Genomic DNA, 16,923 nt, shown 5'->3' with positions numbered 1-16,923 from the left:
CACGAGTATGTACGTGCGTTGAAATATTTTACCTGCAGTGGTCGCTAAGTGGTGGTGTTTCTCTAGCACGCGAGTTTGATTCCCGGCCAGCCGCATTTCCATTGGTGCAACATATTAAAGACTCATGTACGTAGACGTAGGTACACAGCTCCAGGTTGTCTGAAATAATTCCTTCCCCGCTAGGGCATTCCTTCTAATCGTGTCAGGTATATTATACACGCAAATATAAAATCTTGATTCAGTACATAAAACGTCATTAAAATTACAGTATAGTCACCATTAGACCTAGCGAAACACGTTTTTAAAACATTTCGTACAACTAACATCAAGAAGCGCGTAAAAATAAACTCAGAATATTCATTTTAATGCTCTTTTCTACACTTCGCGTCGGAACTATTAGGGGCCGTGCCTATGAATTCAAGCCCGAGCCCGGCCCGGGCCCACGGCGTTGAACCCGGGCCCGGCCCGGGCCAGCAGCATTGAGCCCGGGCTTGGCCCGGGCCCGCTGATAATCGACTTTGGGCGGCCCGGCCCGGCCCGCGGGCCGGGTCGGGCCCGGGCTTTCGGGCCGATGCGGGCCGACGCGGGCCTTATCGCCTGCATTGCGTCGCCACGTTAAACCCCCACAATCAATCAATCAATCAATCAACTTTTGATGACACGTGACGATTGCTTGGCCAAAGTGGTTGCACAGTAAACGTGGTAGTGGACACAAAACTTCTCTCATTTGGGGACTATAAAACAAACTGAGGTCAGTTCCCTGTGCTAACTTTGCCATTTTGTAATGGCCCTGTGAAATGTGTTTATGTGTCGCAATAACTTTTTGCAGTTAGTGGCCCATTGCTACCTATTCGCAGGTCTTGTAGACTTTTTTCTCAGGCTACATTTAATAATAAGCACCATGTCTTACCTGCTTATACTCGCCAAAACGAAAGGCATGTGAGGAGGCACAAAAGAAAGTTCACCTGTAGCAATGCGAGAAAACATTTCGATCACTAGGCTCCAGGTAGCATCCCACTGTGAAATAAACTAACTTGTACAAGGGGTTGTTTTTGCATTCACTAAATTTGGCAGTGGTGTAAGACTCTGCAGTGTCTGCTTTCACATACAAGCTAGCATGGTGCGTAGGAATTATTGTACCAAATTTTGCTAGTTTAAAAGGCGCCGTGGCCTCTTTTTACTTCTTTTCTTTCTTAAACAGGAGGAGTGTAGTAACCTGCCTAATTTTCCAACATACATGGGTCTAAACGTAAAATAAATTCCTCGTTTCTTCCACAGCTAGAGGACGACATCCTTAGCAAGCCTGGGTACGTCACCAAGATGAAGGAAGCCGCATACAAACAAATTGCCCTCAAGAGGCGCTGGCTTCTGCTGGATTTTTGCCAGCTCGGCTTTATAGGTGAGCCGGGGGCACACGCGCCCGTGGACTTCACTTTGTTTGCAGCGCTTGGAGGGAGCGTATGGACCACAGCAGTCACAAACTCTGCGGCCTTTAAATTTTTTTGCAATAATTCTCAGACTTTGCCCGGACTATTCTTGTAGCTGAGAGTTTCCAGTTCTGGGTATCTCAGCTCCTGGCTGCCATGACCCTGACATTGTCCTCTCTTATATCACAGCCATGTTGAATGCAAAAGCTAGAGCTGCCTATTTGCCAATCCAAACCACAGCAGCGATGTCTCCGGAAGCACTCGGTCTACTGCACTGTGTCAGAGGATGTATCAATAGCCAGTATAAACAGTAATGCGTGTTTCTCCATTATTTCAATTTTTGTAACAGAGTGGTTTTTTTCTTTTTTTCATTGGGTAGGATGTATGCTGACTCTTTAGCAAGAACTTGTCCCTGTATTGGGGGTTAATTCAGAGTGAACGTGCATGTTTGGCCTTGTACAAATGCAGGCGTAACCTGTAACCTTAGGATGGAGGAAACAGAGAAAAGTGCCTGTGTATAGTTTCGTTTGCCGATTTAAATTCACAGGTGATAGGCGCTAACCTGTAGCCCTTCACTGCAATACACCCTGTATCCCAGGTGTAACTTCACTGCTTGAAACCCTGGTTCGATTTTTGTAGCTTTGGGGCAGGACTAAATCTTCGGATTTCCTTTAATAAATATTCAATTGCATGTCAAACCCCATTGGAGATTTGTTGTACTAGGAAGGGAGGATTCGATTTTATACATGCTTACTAAGCTCCTATGGCTGTGTTCATAGTGCCATTTCCTGATGCCATTTCATGATGTTTGGGAGAATAGATGCTGTACAAGACTGTTATTGCAGTTTGGTGAAGGCAGAGTTGTTGTAAAATTCAAAATTGCTTTACATGTTGGCAAAGCTAGTTCGGTGATGAAAAAAAGTTTTCCATGGAGTACATTAGGACACAAGTCTATCTTCAGCTTGTTGGAATTGAACCTCTCTACTTTATTCATGTTTCTAATCAAACCTCCCGACATTATCTATTAAAAAAATTAGCGTTCAGATGCTTATGCTCCTTAGATGCATGCAGGGGGTCCTTATGGCTACATACCCGCTGCGGTAGTGTTGGTGTTAGTTGTGGTGCTGAGCCCAAGGACATAGATTCGGTCCCAGTTACATGTGTTTTTTTTTATAGAGGCAAAAAATGAATATTTCGGTGTGTCAACATCTCAGCACAGACAAAAAAATCTCAGCTGGTCAAAATTATAACAGACCCCTCCACACAGACAAAAAAATCTCAGCTGGTCAAAATTATAACAGACCCCTCCACTACGGTGCACCTCACAGTCTAGCTGCAGCTTAAGCATGTTCAATTCTCAAAATTAAGAATTTTTTCCCTTTGGGCTACATATAAATAGTTTGTTATTCAGAAAGTGTGCTGGCTTTCTGCTCAAAGCCTGTTTTGAATTACCTTTTAGAAAAATGTCTGGGTGATTTAATCTTGGAGAGATTGGAAAGAGAGGTTCTTTTTTCGTGAGATTTGCTGGGAATTTACTTCATGTCAGTCGTAACAGCTGGTGTAGATATGAAGACATATAAAAAGCACTACTATTCCATTTTGTGCTGTTCCAAGTTTAGAGGCAGTGAGATTTTAGTGCTTTTGGGAGCCCAGCGCGTGCTAATGATTTCGCAGGTTTCTTTCTGCTGGCATGGTATACCTTGACTGGCCAAGAAATACGGAATACCAGTCTTGAATTTGAGCCAGGAAATGTGACCTTATGAAAAAGTGCAGGGCCTGCTTCTTGACTTATTCTGTTACCTACAATTCCCTCGGAAGGCCTTGCTAGTAGGCAGATATCGTGCATTCGTTCGGACACAGTTTGCACCTGCAAAAAGGAAAATAACAAGAGCAGGAATGCGGCAATGTAAAATGTAATGTACAACCTCAAGCACACAATAAAAATGAATTCAACAAAGAACAGCGCAATATTCTAATACAAATAGCTGCAGTGGAACTTCATTTCATGAAAGAAGAAAAAAGAACTGGTGCAATATTTTTTAAATGCTCGATGCTTCAAAAGTTGTGCGAAATGTTTACCGCTGTGGCAGGCTGTTTTCATTAGTATTTCAGGGACCTCACAATATCCTCATCTCAAGAGTTTGCTAACTAGAAGAAATTTAGATCAGGACAATTGGGAAACACTTGTCGTTTCTGTTTGCAGGTAAACTGTTCAAGTGTGTCGACCTGTCCAAATTTGTGGCCTTCTTTCTCATCTTCTACAATGAGAAGCCTGTCGACTGGCTCCTGGACAACATGATGATCACCATGGCGTGCCGGAGTGACAGGGACCAGGTCAGTGACTTGAAGTTCTTCCACGGACACCTAAAAACTGGTTATTGATAAGGCAAGTGCAGTGTGGGAGGAGACAGTCACATGCCTTCCGTGGGGGTATTTGCGTGTCACTAATGAACAGCAATAATGGACTGCAGTTTGATGCCTTGATGGTGCAAGAATTCTTGTTACGACGGTTTCGGTGACAAATTGAGACACGGTTGTGTGCGCTTTTAGTCAAAACACGGTACTGCGCAACCAATGGTTTGTTGAAAAATGAAAATGAAGTGGGGGGCTAGAGTTGTTTTTCAGTGTCAAGTGCTGTGTGACACAGATGGATGCTACAAGTGGTAGTGTGAGGTTGAATCTTATTCTTGTCTCACAATAGAAAGCAACATAGCCAGAGCGTTTGATGGCAGAATGTGGCAGCATTTTTCTACGTTCTGTTGTCTATCTATCCTTGCAGGCGGGAATAAATGGGAAAAAAACACACTGATTCTGCTCAAGAGTTAGGTAGACTCTCGTTTCATTTAAACCATGTGAGAGTACCCTGCTGCAGCTCTGCGTAGCCACACTGGAAGAAATACCTTAACTAAGGACACAGTTCTGGATTGGAATGAAAATCGTGTTACATAAGATGTCTAGTTCTCACAAAATACTCAGAAGGTTTTCTTTCACCAAGGAAGCCAAATTCTTATCAGGGGTCAAGATGCTGAGAAAACCCACTCGATGAGGAAGACATGAACCTCGCACCATGCAGCACCAATGTTAGTTGAGCCTTTTCACAAAGTAACAGGAACTCAAGTAACCCAAACGTGGTTACTTCGAGGTGTTATATAGCTCAAAGGCTTTCAGACCCCAACTAGTCTTTCTTGGGGCCCTGTGTGTCTATCTCTTCTTACTTACTTTGAAAGGCTTTTCTCTGAGCCTATTCTGGATAACCATGAAGGTCAGCAGCAAAACTTTCGAAACATCCTCATTTGAATGTTCGTAAACTGCGTAAATTTGACAGCATGAGCACTTGTGCTGTCCACATTGTTCGTTTGTATTTCTTAAAAAAAGTCTCCTTAGTAACCTCAAGTGCAGTTTATGAACATGCAAAACCAACTAGCCAAATTCCTTACCTTACTGACGTCTGATCCTCATTTGAAAATTGTTGAAGCTCAGTAACAGAGAAAGTGAAAAACCGCACTCAGAAACAATGCGCAAAATGCACAGGTAAAGTAGGCATGTGCATGTTGCAAAAACTACAGTCGAAGCAGTTGGATATGGCAAAATTTTGGTTTTGTTGTGCATGTCATGCAAAGCTAAACATTCAGTAGTCATTTCAGTAGTCTGCACCTTAGCTCGAAACTCTACTTCAGGGGTTCTCAAGCATGTTGGTCCCAGGGCTTTTCTGATGGAGACGAAAAGCAAAAACGCCCGTGTGTACGAGATTTCGGCGCACGATAAAGATCCCCAGGTGGTCAAAATTAATCCGGAGCCGTCCACTACGGCGCGCCTCATCGCCTGCGTTGCGTCGGCGTGTTAAACCCCACAATCAATCAATCAATCAATGTTGGTCCCAGGGAACCCTGCCAAGTTCCGTTAAGTGCCAAGGAACCCCCCCCCCCCTCCCGCCATTTTTCATTCCGTTCATGCTACATTAACGTGCAATAAATTCAAAAGCAAGCAAGGGTATCGTTTTTTTTCCCCCATTGACTTTACGTGAATGCGTACGCTAGCGGCACCTATCTCCAAACAGGAGAAATGCGTATGGGGGTAATATAAGGCCGAGATTCAAGTGCAATAGTTTAACCACGTGGCCCGTTTTCGGAGTCTGGCTGGCAACAAGCTGCTGGCGAGATTTATTGCGCAGCTCGCGCGTTTCTGTTATGCGCCGAAATGTGCTTAATGACACTCGGGCGTGAGTAATGGAGGTTCCTTAGATCTATCGAACCTCAAGTTCACCATATAAGACTTTGCGACTGCGAAACCAGGGAAAATTTATCAGTGGCTCGCGGAACCCTGAGGAGGGGCCTGCGGAACCCACTTTGAGAAACCATGCTCTACTTAATCAACCTAAATTTATTTTTAGATTTGCAACTGAGTTGACGTCATCTTATTTTAAAATTTTGCATAATAAATACTCCTGAAAACTGGCAGTGCTTTATCAGCAGGCTCACCTAAAATCAACGGGCAATAGAAAATTTTCCCGGTTTTTAAGGATGGTTGTCATGTGTTTCACTGTAGAGAGACAGGGCTGTGGAATGCTGAAGAAATTTTCGTGCAGGGCATCGACATTCAACCGGGTATGACATTCACCCGGGTAATTATTTTGATTTCAGCAGTGTTCTTTGATTACGGTGCAACGAGCCCTTTTACGTTTCATTTCATTTTTTTCTCCTACAGAAAGACTGCAAGAAAAGGATAGAGAATGTCTGGATCCACTACAAGCCATCATTATTTCAACATGTGGGCACGCATTCATCTTTGAAGGGCAAAGTGCAGAAATTGAAGGTGATATCTTGTGTTCGCTTATTATATACGTTGAACATATAGTGGTTGATACTTTTTACGGGAGACTCCAGAATGGAGGCGCATGGTGCGGGGCCGAGATCTTGTGTTCGCTTATTATATACAGTAGAACATATAGTGATTGATACTTTTTACGGGAGACTCCAAAATGGAGACGCATGATGTGGGGCCATGTATCGTACGATCTCGTATAGAAATGAAAAAGTTCGCAGCAGTGGGAAACTGCTGGCAAACTGGAATAATCAGGAAAGTACCAAGAGGATTCCGCTGTCAGGGGTGGAACCAGCTGCACCATTTGCGCCATTGAGCTCCAAAATCGTTTGCCTGCACCATCCTGTGCCAAACTGCCCCTGTTGCACCAAACTCGTTCATCAATGCCGTCCTGTGCCGCTGCGCTCGAATTGAGCCGCGAGATACGACTGCCATGATACTCCGTGCGTGAGAACTTGGTGGAAACCGCATTTTCAATTCCGTCAAGGCTGTTATGGTTTCGGTTTTATCGAGGCTACGATTGGCTATGGGAGTTCCCTTTGGCTTGCCCATAAGGCCGTGGGCACTACACGCCTTCTCTGCCTTTTCTTTGGATTTCTTTGTGACGCATTTGCACAGTTTTGTTTGCCGGTGTGGGCCACTGTGCCGTGATCAATGGAAACTGACCAAAAGCAAAACGTTCTCGTGTCTCACCGCAAACAGATGGGAAACAGATAGAATAATATTGGCATAAATTGTTGTTGTGTACTGGAAGTTAACTTTGATTCAAATATTTTTTGCAATCCTAGATGGCCCGCAACTTGGTGTAGCTGCATGTATTGAGCAAGCAGTGTCATGGATGCTTTGCCCTCGCTTGTTAGTTCGGTTCGCTTTTGTTTTGAGGTAATTAGGTAGTCTTTTTAGCCTGTGAACTTTATGGTTAGCTTTGCTTGTGTGGAGGGTGGTCCAACATTTTAATGCGGTCTAATTATTTAACACGCTCTGGTGACGTAGCGTATCGCGTACGTTTGTCGATTCTCGCAACGCTGTGACGGGCGAAAACAAACCTATGTTCAGCTTTGCACGCACTGAAACTGCTGTTCGATAGAAAAAATGCAAGCAAACGTGGAATTTGCTTAATCCGCTGTTACCAGACACGAGCGAAGCCTGTTATCTGATCCCCTTCGACTCAGCGTGTGAAGTTTGACCTTTGAACGGTGATTTTGCGGCGTGCCCGCTGAGGCCGACGCTAGATAACTCTGAATATTGTAAACCTGCAGATGTAGTGCAACAACTGCATTCCTGGGTTAAAGTAGGCTCTAGAGCATGTTAGAATGCACAGGGGCCTGTACAGAGGTTAGGGAGGCACCATAATGCTGTTAAATGGTGTTGAATCTGCTCCAAATGGCCTTTCTGTTTGCTCCAAGCCTGCTACAAAAGGCGATTTTGCCTGTTTGTAGAACTGCTCCCAAACCTATGTACCCTGTTCCACCACTGCTTTGTAGAGTAATAGCACGCATCAAAATAAGGTCATAATTTTGGACAAATTATATTGTTCATATCTGTATGGGGTAAAATGACTTTACAGTAACAATGTTTGAGGAAAGAAGACAATGAGACTGCTTGAAATATTCTGTTTATCAGTCCAACCAGTTTATCTGCACTGCTCCAATACTTAAATTTATAAAGAAAATACTTAAAAAAAGTTATTTTGGGCTGTACAGGGGAAATTTCATATATCAAGTCGTAAATTGTACAAAACCATTTCAGTCTCTTTCAAGTTAAATGTATTGAGGTTTGACCATTTAAAGAATTTATATGATGTACTATTATCGGGCGTGAGTGGAATCAAATTTTTGAGTCAGCTATTCTCCCAGCATTTAGCTGTAAACCGGCCTTTCAGGTTTCGGGTATGTCACTTCTTTCAGAAGTGCTGTCATGGTTTCTTTGCTTCCCTCATTGCTTGTGCATATTCAATAGGGTTTTCTTGAACCTGTTCTGGTTTTAATAATGCATGTGCAATCTTCTGTCAAAAGTGTCAAAAACACTCAACACCAAAAGAAAAGGCGGGAGAGTTATATCCCTGGCAAGTTAGAATTGGGGTTCCCGTTAATGAATATGCTGGGGAGGCCTTCTGAGCTTGCTGAACATTATCCCCACGATAAAGAGAGGAGGTGATGTTGTCGGCACAATTTGTTGTTGCTGCTAATGCGCAGTGGGGTTACACACACGTTTTTGTGCATCCGACATTTTGCCACAACTTTTGTGTTGCTCAGTGTGTGTTATACAAAGGAGTTGAAGTGATGCGCATGCCATTTGGAGAGGTAAATGCTGGCCGTAAAAAAATATAGAGCGTGAGTACAGTGCGGAAGGTGCTTCGCAGACCCCTTGATATGCCTTTGCAGACTCCTATTTAGGAAGGATGGGGTTGGGGCGTGATTAAACATAGGTTAAACCAAAACACGAGTTCCTGTGCGAATACTGGAACTAGTTGGAAGGCTGCAATCATTAAGTAGGCCAGAGTTCAGACATGCACATGGACAGCTTGACTGTAGGTTATGTTTGCACTTGTAATTGCACCTGTGATTGCACCTGACGTGAACACGAAAAAAGTAATCAGAATGCATCCTAAAGGGAGAACAGGGGCTTGTGCAAATCAAATGTTTCTCTGGTTTGGGTGTGTTTTGGAAGTGCTATTGTTGTTGTCCATGGCATTTCTGAAACTGACCCTTGCGATAACTTGGCTTTTTCTGAAGGAAAGGCATAATTTGTGCATTCTGCTTTGTTTTTTTCTTGTCTGCATTTAATTTGACCATGAGTGCATGTGCTACGTACTCATATGTTTCCATATAGTTGGGGTAACATTTAGAATTTCCATTGGCATTTGATATTCTGAATGTATCAGTTTTCAAGCGCCACTAAGTGTGAATGCCTTCTCTATAAGCATTCTTTGGCGACTCCTTCAATGAAATCGCCTCTCAGTAACGCGCGACATTAAGCGCTCTATAGGTGTACATGGGCCATGTGGGGTATTTACAAAAAAAACCAAGGCTGTTTTATAAAGCAGGCATACGTGTAAGTGTGTGTGGGGAGCTTATCCCTGGAAGAAATGCTTAAACACTGTCTGACAATTCCCACTCGATGTTTCTAAGATTGTTTTTCTTTTCTATTTTTTTGTGCCTTTCGTTACTACATTTAGTGTCATGTCAAAGCGTACAAATTTTCTGCGTAGTGTGGGTATAACACGTTAGGGTGTATGGTAAACTTTGAAAACTGTAGAAAATATTTTTCTGTTTACCAGGAGGAGAGCAACCTGCTTTGGCAAATATTCAAAAATTTGACCAGTCATGGTGGTGTTCAGGCCATTAGGATCGAATGCCTGTTTGCGATTGAGCACATGGCGAGCTATCGATAGCCAAGTAACTGAACCTCGTGAACAACCTTTTCAACTAGTACTTTTTGTCTGTGTACATCTCAAGTGCATTCTTCACTGACCCATGGAAATTAAATTTGGGCTCACTAGCGTTTGAGAGTTCAGGGGCATTCAGATTCCGTTGTGCTTTGCCACAGTTTCAATTGCGTTTTTAAACCATGAAAATTCTTTTGCCTTGCTTCAGTGGCTCTCCTGCGGTCAGGTTATATTTTTAAAACTTCAAATCCAATCAAATCTTCATTGTTTTCTTATCGCCACAAAAAGCTATTGCCACCCGGTAACTGTCACATTTGTAGGCTTTTTTTTTTTTTTTCGTTACGAAACGAGAATTAGATTTAGGATGTTGCTGTGGGTTTGGCATATGCTCGTAATCGTCTGGCCCCACTACTGCAACAGGTGCCCCACTCCGACATGAGGTGCCCGGCATGACCTTCGCTTAGCTGTGTAGGCGGAGCCAAGCCTTGCCTAGCTGTGATGTCACTGCGTCGGCGACACGCAGCACCTCGTGCCTACACACCAAGCACATCGCTTACACTCCCACAAAACATGCGTCAGCCGAAGAAGTATAGAGTGTCGTCGTGTTGCTGCTGGAGCCCATATGAGACGGCTACGATCCAACCCCGACCTCTAGAAAAATTTGGCGCAGGTTCCACATCGGGTGCAAGGCTGGAAAAACACTGGAGCTGGGAGTCGACCTAGCTTCTTTCCCACTGGTATCCGCTGTCAGTGTGGGGGACCAACTGCATTGGCCTCGTAAAATCCGACTGAACTTGGGCTCACCCATCAACACTTAGCCTAGCCTAGCAAGAACAACGCAAAACCTAGCAAAACTTAGCAAAGCCTAGCAAAACCGGAAGAAGCTAGATCGACCCCCAGCTGCACTATTTCTGCACTATTTCTGCACTATAGCTGCACTAGTGGCGCCAATTTTTTAAATTCAAGTTCTCACAGTGTAGGGTTTGTTTGTAGTATGTTTGGGTGTCTTTGCACCACGTCCAAGCCTTTGTGAAAGTGAAAAGTGACATAGACAACACAGGAGCTGCCTACAACGAGGGATCATTAAGCTTGCTTTGATGATGGATGACCACTGTATGAAAATGGACTTTTTTGCCTCGTCTGAACAGTGTGGTGATGAGGTGCCGTATGACAATTGCGTGAGAAGCAGAACATCTGCAGTGAAGAACAGTTGCAACATAAGCCAAACCACACTGAACAAACAAAACTTCACCTGGTATACATTTGAGAGTGTAGTGTGAAACCTGTGCCTTCACTGCGATAAAAATTCTGGAGAAAGCTCGAGTGAAAGATCGCCGGGGTGTGTGCACCTACCTATATCTGGGAAAATAAAGCGGCCCGGCATTCGCTTGTTTTTCAAGCCTTCTTCATTGGCAGATGATGCAACTGGAGCCGTCGTATGTTCATTGCCGGACAGTGTTATCAGAACGTTCACGTTTAGAGCTGATCCCCTGTGGCTCTGAAGAGGAGCTTCCAGAGGCAAACGAATCCAAACACCGGTGAGAGTAGGCACGGTGGAAGAACTCGTCAAAATGGTTTCAGCCGGCACTTGTGCATCCCCCAAAGCCGCAGGTGGCTTCCGCATCCTCATGTCGCCATCGCAGCAACAACTCTGCTGTGACCACACTCACTACAAAGGGTGGTAAGCACTTTATACCTCACTCTGCACGCGTTTCGTCTTTAGGTCCAGTTTGCAATTTAGCCCATAAAGAACTCTGATTTTTACGAGCTGAGCTTGGAAGGACATCCAAAAATTGTAAGGGAAGAGGCCACCTCCATTGGAAAGTTAATATATTTATCTTGCTGGTCCTTAGCTTCGTCATTTTTCTCAAGGCTTCTTCCTGCTGACCTATTGGCCCTTCACCAATCTCTCCTTCGCTGAACGTTCCAATGCTGGGAAAATTTTTTTGGGCTGTCAGAAGTGCAAAGCCTTGTTTTAGTACTCTACGCTCGATGCTTAATGCACTTGAATTCGGCTGTGGCATCTTCACTTTAAATAGTTTCACTGCAGGGATGTTTTTGTTTTTCAGACCACACAGTCCTTGTGCATTTTTTTGGTAGTTTGTTCCACGTTCAATTTTTCCTTACTAATATTTTTGCACTGCATCCATGCAGGTGACCCAGGCCACTTGGAATGATGATTCGCCGCTAAGGATTGTGGGTCACGAGCGTCCGCTCCCACCGCCAGCTCCTTGAGTCCTGTTTAGTACCACCGGTCAAGCCTGTGATCATCAGGCCCCACTTCTGATCAGTAACACCTGCTGGCTCTGTACGACAAGGCCTATTTTACTTATGCCCCACGTACTACTCGTCATGCTGTTGATCCTTCGGGAAAGACTGTATAATCCGCATTCTCTTACAAGCTCTCGGGGTTGCCAGAAATCATTAGTTCCGCTTTTGTTTTGAAGTGAGTGGAGTACCCAGTGTGGAGTGCCCGACTTTTTCATTCATCTACATTGCATTCTGTTCAAAATGTGTGTGAACGTTTTGGAGATGCAGCTTTACAGAGATGGCATGTCGGTGTCGGCCGACTGATTAATGCACAGTGCAGACATCGTAGAGGAAACTGGACATACAGACAAGGGAGAAGCTGTGAGCTTTACAAGCAATGATGGACATCTGTTCTTTTGTCTAGTTGGCCTACTATTACATTAGTGACGGACCTCTCAACTCCTCTGTTCAGCCCCTCCTGCATTTTTAGCAGCTGCTCCCATTGCTCAAAGCCCTTTTTTGCGAATTTCTTGTGATAATTCGTTGAACAACCATTGCTTAATTTTTTTGCTGTATGTTGGATGCTGGCCTGAATGTCCCTCTTCAAACACAAATAAGAATTCAGTTTGCCAGGAGGGATCATGTGGCGATTAACTTCAATTTGTATAATGGCCAACAGGCAGGTTGACTGTGAAGGCCAGCTGTTCCCTTCACAGCAGCTTTGCATACAGCTTCATGGCAGTGTTTGTTAAAATTGTTTTCATGCTTATTGCATAAGTGTCTTCTGCAGTTACAATTTATTCAGTTGAAAAGCTGGAACAGGAAGCCAACCAGTACAAGTTATGCACTATGTCAGTACACCTCAGGTGTTAGTACCATATTTATTCGAATATAAGGCGAGCTTTTTCGCAAAATCTATAAGTCTCAAAGTCATACCATGCCTTACATTCAAAGCTCATAGCCGCCTTTTTTTTACTCTCCAAATTGTACCCTTGCCTTATAATTGTGACGGCCTTATAATCGAACAAATCGGGTACTTGTCCCTGTACTGTCTCTTTTGGGGTGTCAGACATCCATTGGCCAAGCACTTGTAGATAATTATGTGTGAGTGTAAGTACCCCGTCTATGGTATCAATGAAATGCGTCAGAAGCTGTTGAGCTGGAAGAGGAAAGTGAGCACTGGAGGATGAGTGCATCCAGATGTAGAGAAAGGGAGCATGCAGATGAGTGCGTGGTGGAGCAGGGGGAGAAAGAATGAGGGGCTTGCTTCGTATCCGATGTAAACATCATGAAATTTCACGTTGGATATGAAGCAAGTGGCCACGCTTTCAGAGGTAAACAGCCATCAATTAAGCTTGCTGATCAAAGCCCAAAACTACTATTTATTCTGAGAAAAAGCATTTTCTTGAAGTAAGTGCATATTTGTGAATAATGGTGATACTTCTCAAACTTTCTATATTGTATCGGTCCCTGCAGGCTAAGGCCTCAATCACAGTGCCATCACCTCCTCCGTCACGGTACCGTCATGTCGAAAAATTTTGATGAAGACGTAACGGAGTAGCGTTCGTACTGGAACTCTCCGTCAGAGTACAGGGTCATTTGCCCAGTGAACAGTTTAGCCTTGAATTGAGTGTGCTTAATCTGAAAAGTAAAGAAAATGTTGTGATATATACGATGCGAGGTGACTATAATTGCTGTAAGGCAAAAATAAATAATGGCTTATATTTGTGTTTGTGCTTACTGTTGCTAAATTCAGCCTTAAAAATTTGTTTTCTGATTAGCTGGTTTATCGCGGGGCGTGGTCCGGTCGCGTTGACGGAACGGAAACCTAAAGCTCGGCTTCCTGTCACAGTTGCACCGTCTTCGGCGAAAAATCGCCTGAGAAACCGTCGCCCATGATGGAAGATGGTGACGTGACGGTAACGCAACGGGGCGAAAAACGGCTGTGTGAATGATGCCTAACACGATAGATGTGCAAAGTAGCTCTGTGTTCTCTTTAATATGAATGCGTCATACAAATGGGCAACCTGTATATAGCGCACAGGCTAGAGTTATGGAAGTGTAGTGTATTGCATATAGTGGTCCTGATGTACACAGCACTAGGCAGCTGTTTTACTACACGAGCTGAAATTATTTGTGACATACACGTACCCGATTGTTCTTGTTTGAAACAGGCATGGGCATTGTTTTGCCCTGGTGGCATACCATTTCTAGCAATTTGGGAGGTTGGCTGATGTTTGGATTCTGCTGCAGTGTTTTTAACTGAGCCTATTTTATAGAGCTTCTAAACGGATCTGGTAGACATGGGCACATTGTGGAACGTTTGTACTACATTTGTGGAGTTCTTCAATATACACAAGCTGCGAGTGCACATCGTGGGATGTTTGTGCTATATTTGCAGAGTCCTTCAATATACACAAGTTGCGAGTGCACATTGTGAGACGTTTGTACTACATATGTGGAGTTCTTCAATGTACGCGAGTTGCGAAGCTCCTCTTCAGAATCTGGGCTGCTTGAGCACCCATGCTTTGTTGAAGCTGAGGGGCAAGTGTATTGGCACGGTACCTAGGGCACAAAAGCTGAACTTTGCTAAACATATGTACAGTTGAACATCGTTATAATGAACACTGACATAGCAAATTACCAAATACCAGCTGTATTAGTATATAACCTTCCGTATAATACAGTACAGCATAAATAATAAGTACAGTATTTAAGGTAATATTATACAGTATAAATACAAACTTTGGTTGGTCACACCTCGTTTCAATGACACTTATTCTTTTTATGACAGAACCAAAACTGTGACAGCTCCACGCGATATTGGCTGCAACAAAGAAATGCTTGGTTCACATGAGGCTCAAAACTCGAAAGTAGGCATAAAAAAAAGCAAAACTTGAAATTGAAAAATAACACAACCAAAAATTTTTTTAATTGTTTGTTTATGCCGATGAGAATTTGGCTGTGGCACCCGAGCTAACCAATCAGGAAATTGTGGGTCGCACGGTGTTTCCCAAAGGAAAACAGCAGCTGCGAGAGCAGTGATGACTGTGAAAGTGAACCACCGATAAGCAGTGCGGACGCCGTAGACATGACCAAAAGGCTGAAAAACTCCTGGCATCCAAAACTGCAGAAGTAGAAAAGGCCCTTTCGTGCGTAGACACTGTGGGAAACTTCATCCTGATCAGTGCTGGGAAGAGCCACCAGACTAAGATCACATCCTCCTTCAACTAAATAAGAACATAGGCTCATTTTGTCAAACGAACTCTGTCCTGTTGTATTTTCCCGTTTTCATATCCCTGTACATTTACATAGTTTGAAATGCCAGAGAGGAGACGGGTAAGGATTATTTTGTTTATAGTGTGTTTGAAGCCTAGAATAATGCGATTTTGTATCTAGGATTATCGTACTAGCCAGATAGCCGATTTGTTTAAGCCAATTTTTACCTCTACTACCACAGCAAATATCGGATATAACGGACTATTTGACAGCCCAGTACTACTTCATTATAACAAGGTTCGACTGTACTTAATAGCACCACTTCATAAAATAAAGCTTGCTTTTCAAATCAGAAAAAAATTAAATTAGTTAATGTTTACTTACCTATGTTTCTAGTTTTTATTCTATGACCTACAGCAGTAGCCGCCAGCAGCTAAGTACTAATTCAATTTTTTGTTGACGGATGGCAAGCTATTTAAATTGCCCCATGCTGGCCCTGTTAGCTTCCAGTGCAGGGTTCCAACTGCGGACTGGTTTTTGATACATGCGGCCTATGGGGGAGCTTCGCAACCAATTTATATTGAGTAACTCTGCTACGTATGTAAGAAGGTTGCGGCTGCATGTACAGCTGATGTGGCTCTATTGTTGCAGCTCAACGGGCAGATGTGCGTTTTTGGAGAGGTGAAATCTGTCTTGTTTTACACCTGCCATGTAATACCATAGGTAAAACAGATTCAACTGATCTACACCCCGGTGGCTTTGACTCGATGTAAACTTTCAGCATGCCTGGACAGTCCTTGCAACTTTTACTATGCTAATCATTGTAGTGGGTAGTGATTGAAGATATAAATTTGGATACATTTCTACTATAGGGTTCAGCACCAGTTTACTGCAGGTAAATAATTATTCGTAATGCGAAGTGTCACTTATTCTCCTTTAGAAGCAATCACTTGCTTTGTGATGTGGTTCCACATGTTTACAACAATTTGATTCTACAAAAATGTGCAATTGGTCAATAAAATGCATCCCATACAGCATATTATTGTGAGGCTAATGTATCCTTGATAAATTAGTGTGAGTATACCCGATGTACCTTCAAAACATTTTTTCTAGTACATTGGAAATACTTTCAGACACTATGTGTATGTCGTATGTACATATGTATATGTAATGTATATGCATGTATATGCACATACATGTATTTGTATATATATAGCAAGGTGCCCCAAGCATGCACATTATTGATAACGTTTACTTTGCTGGCAGTACGGAATCATTGTTGTTAAACTATTGACTTAATCATTTTAGAGTACACCTCCTTTCGATTCAAGGTCCTTCTGCTCTCATGGCCATGAGCTTCTTAATAGGACAGTAAAAAAAATTAATTGTGCAGAAGTAAGATTTATAGCGTGCTCATTTTAAGTTGAAAATGCATAACCTCTTACCCCTTACACTTGCCTTCTGATTATAGTATTTTAAATAAAGTAACGTGTTTGTTACCATTTCTAAATGTGTTCTTGCATGGGCTATAGCATGCAATGCCACAAGGGAAGCTGCCCCATAGAGTAGACAACAGTGTTTGTCTATGGGGCTGTAGCCTCCTCTGCACAACAGAGACCCAACCAGCTGAGAAATGCATTCGCGGATACCCTTGGCTAGTATTTCCTTGTCTACACAAATGCATTAAACTCCATGAATCCTGAAAAAAGCTGCTTGACTTTATTGAATGCTTGAACATTTGTATGCGGAGTCATTGAGAAAACCGACCTCTCTGTCTATAATGCTTGATGTGCCATACTTTCACCATGTACAGAAATG

The 16,923-nt window shown here is 43.2% G+C and overlaps 1 protein-coding gene across 2 annotated transcripts in view; it reads left to right on the top strand.

The window, feature by feature from the left end:
- Mgat4a (alpha-1,3-mannosyl-glycoprotein 4-beta-N-acetylglucosaminyltransferase a) overlaps nucleotides 1–16,923 on the top strand; it is a 179,284-nt gene that overhangs the window by 144,745 nt on the left and 17,616 nt on the right. For both annotated transcript variants that reach the window (XM_077703518.1, XM_077703519.1), the window contains 3 exons: nucleotides 1,279–1,399; nucleotides 3,631–3,761; nucleotides 6,132–6,239. In XM_077703518.1, the coding sequence (XP_077559644.1) occupies nucleotides 1,279–1,399; nucleotides 3,631–3,761; nucleotides 6,132–6,239 (360 nt within the window). The remainder of the gene's footprint in view (nucleotides 1–1,278; nucleotides 1,400–3,630; nucleotides 3,762–6,131; nucleotides 6,240–16,923) is intronic.

This window comes from Haemaphysalis longicornis, unplaced genomic scaffold (genome assembly GCF_048455015.1).
Source record: "Haemaphysalis longicornis isolate Haplotype H1 unplaced genomic scaffold, Haemaphysalis longicornis Haplotype H1 scaffold_3, whole genome shotgun sequence".
NCBI classification, from domain to species: domain Eukaryota; kingdom Metazoa; phylum Arthropoda; class Arachnida; order Ixodida; family Ixodidae; genus Haemaphysalis; species Haemaphysalis longicornis.
This window is presented reverse-complemented; position numbering and strand designations above follow the sequence as displayed.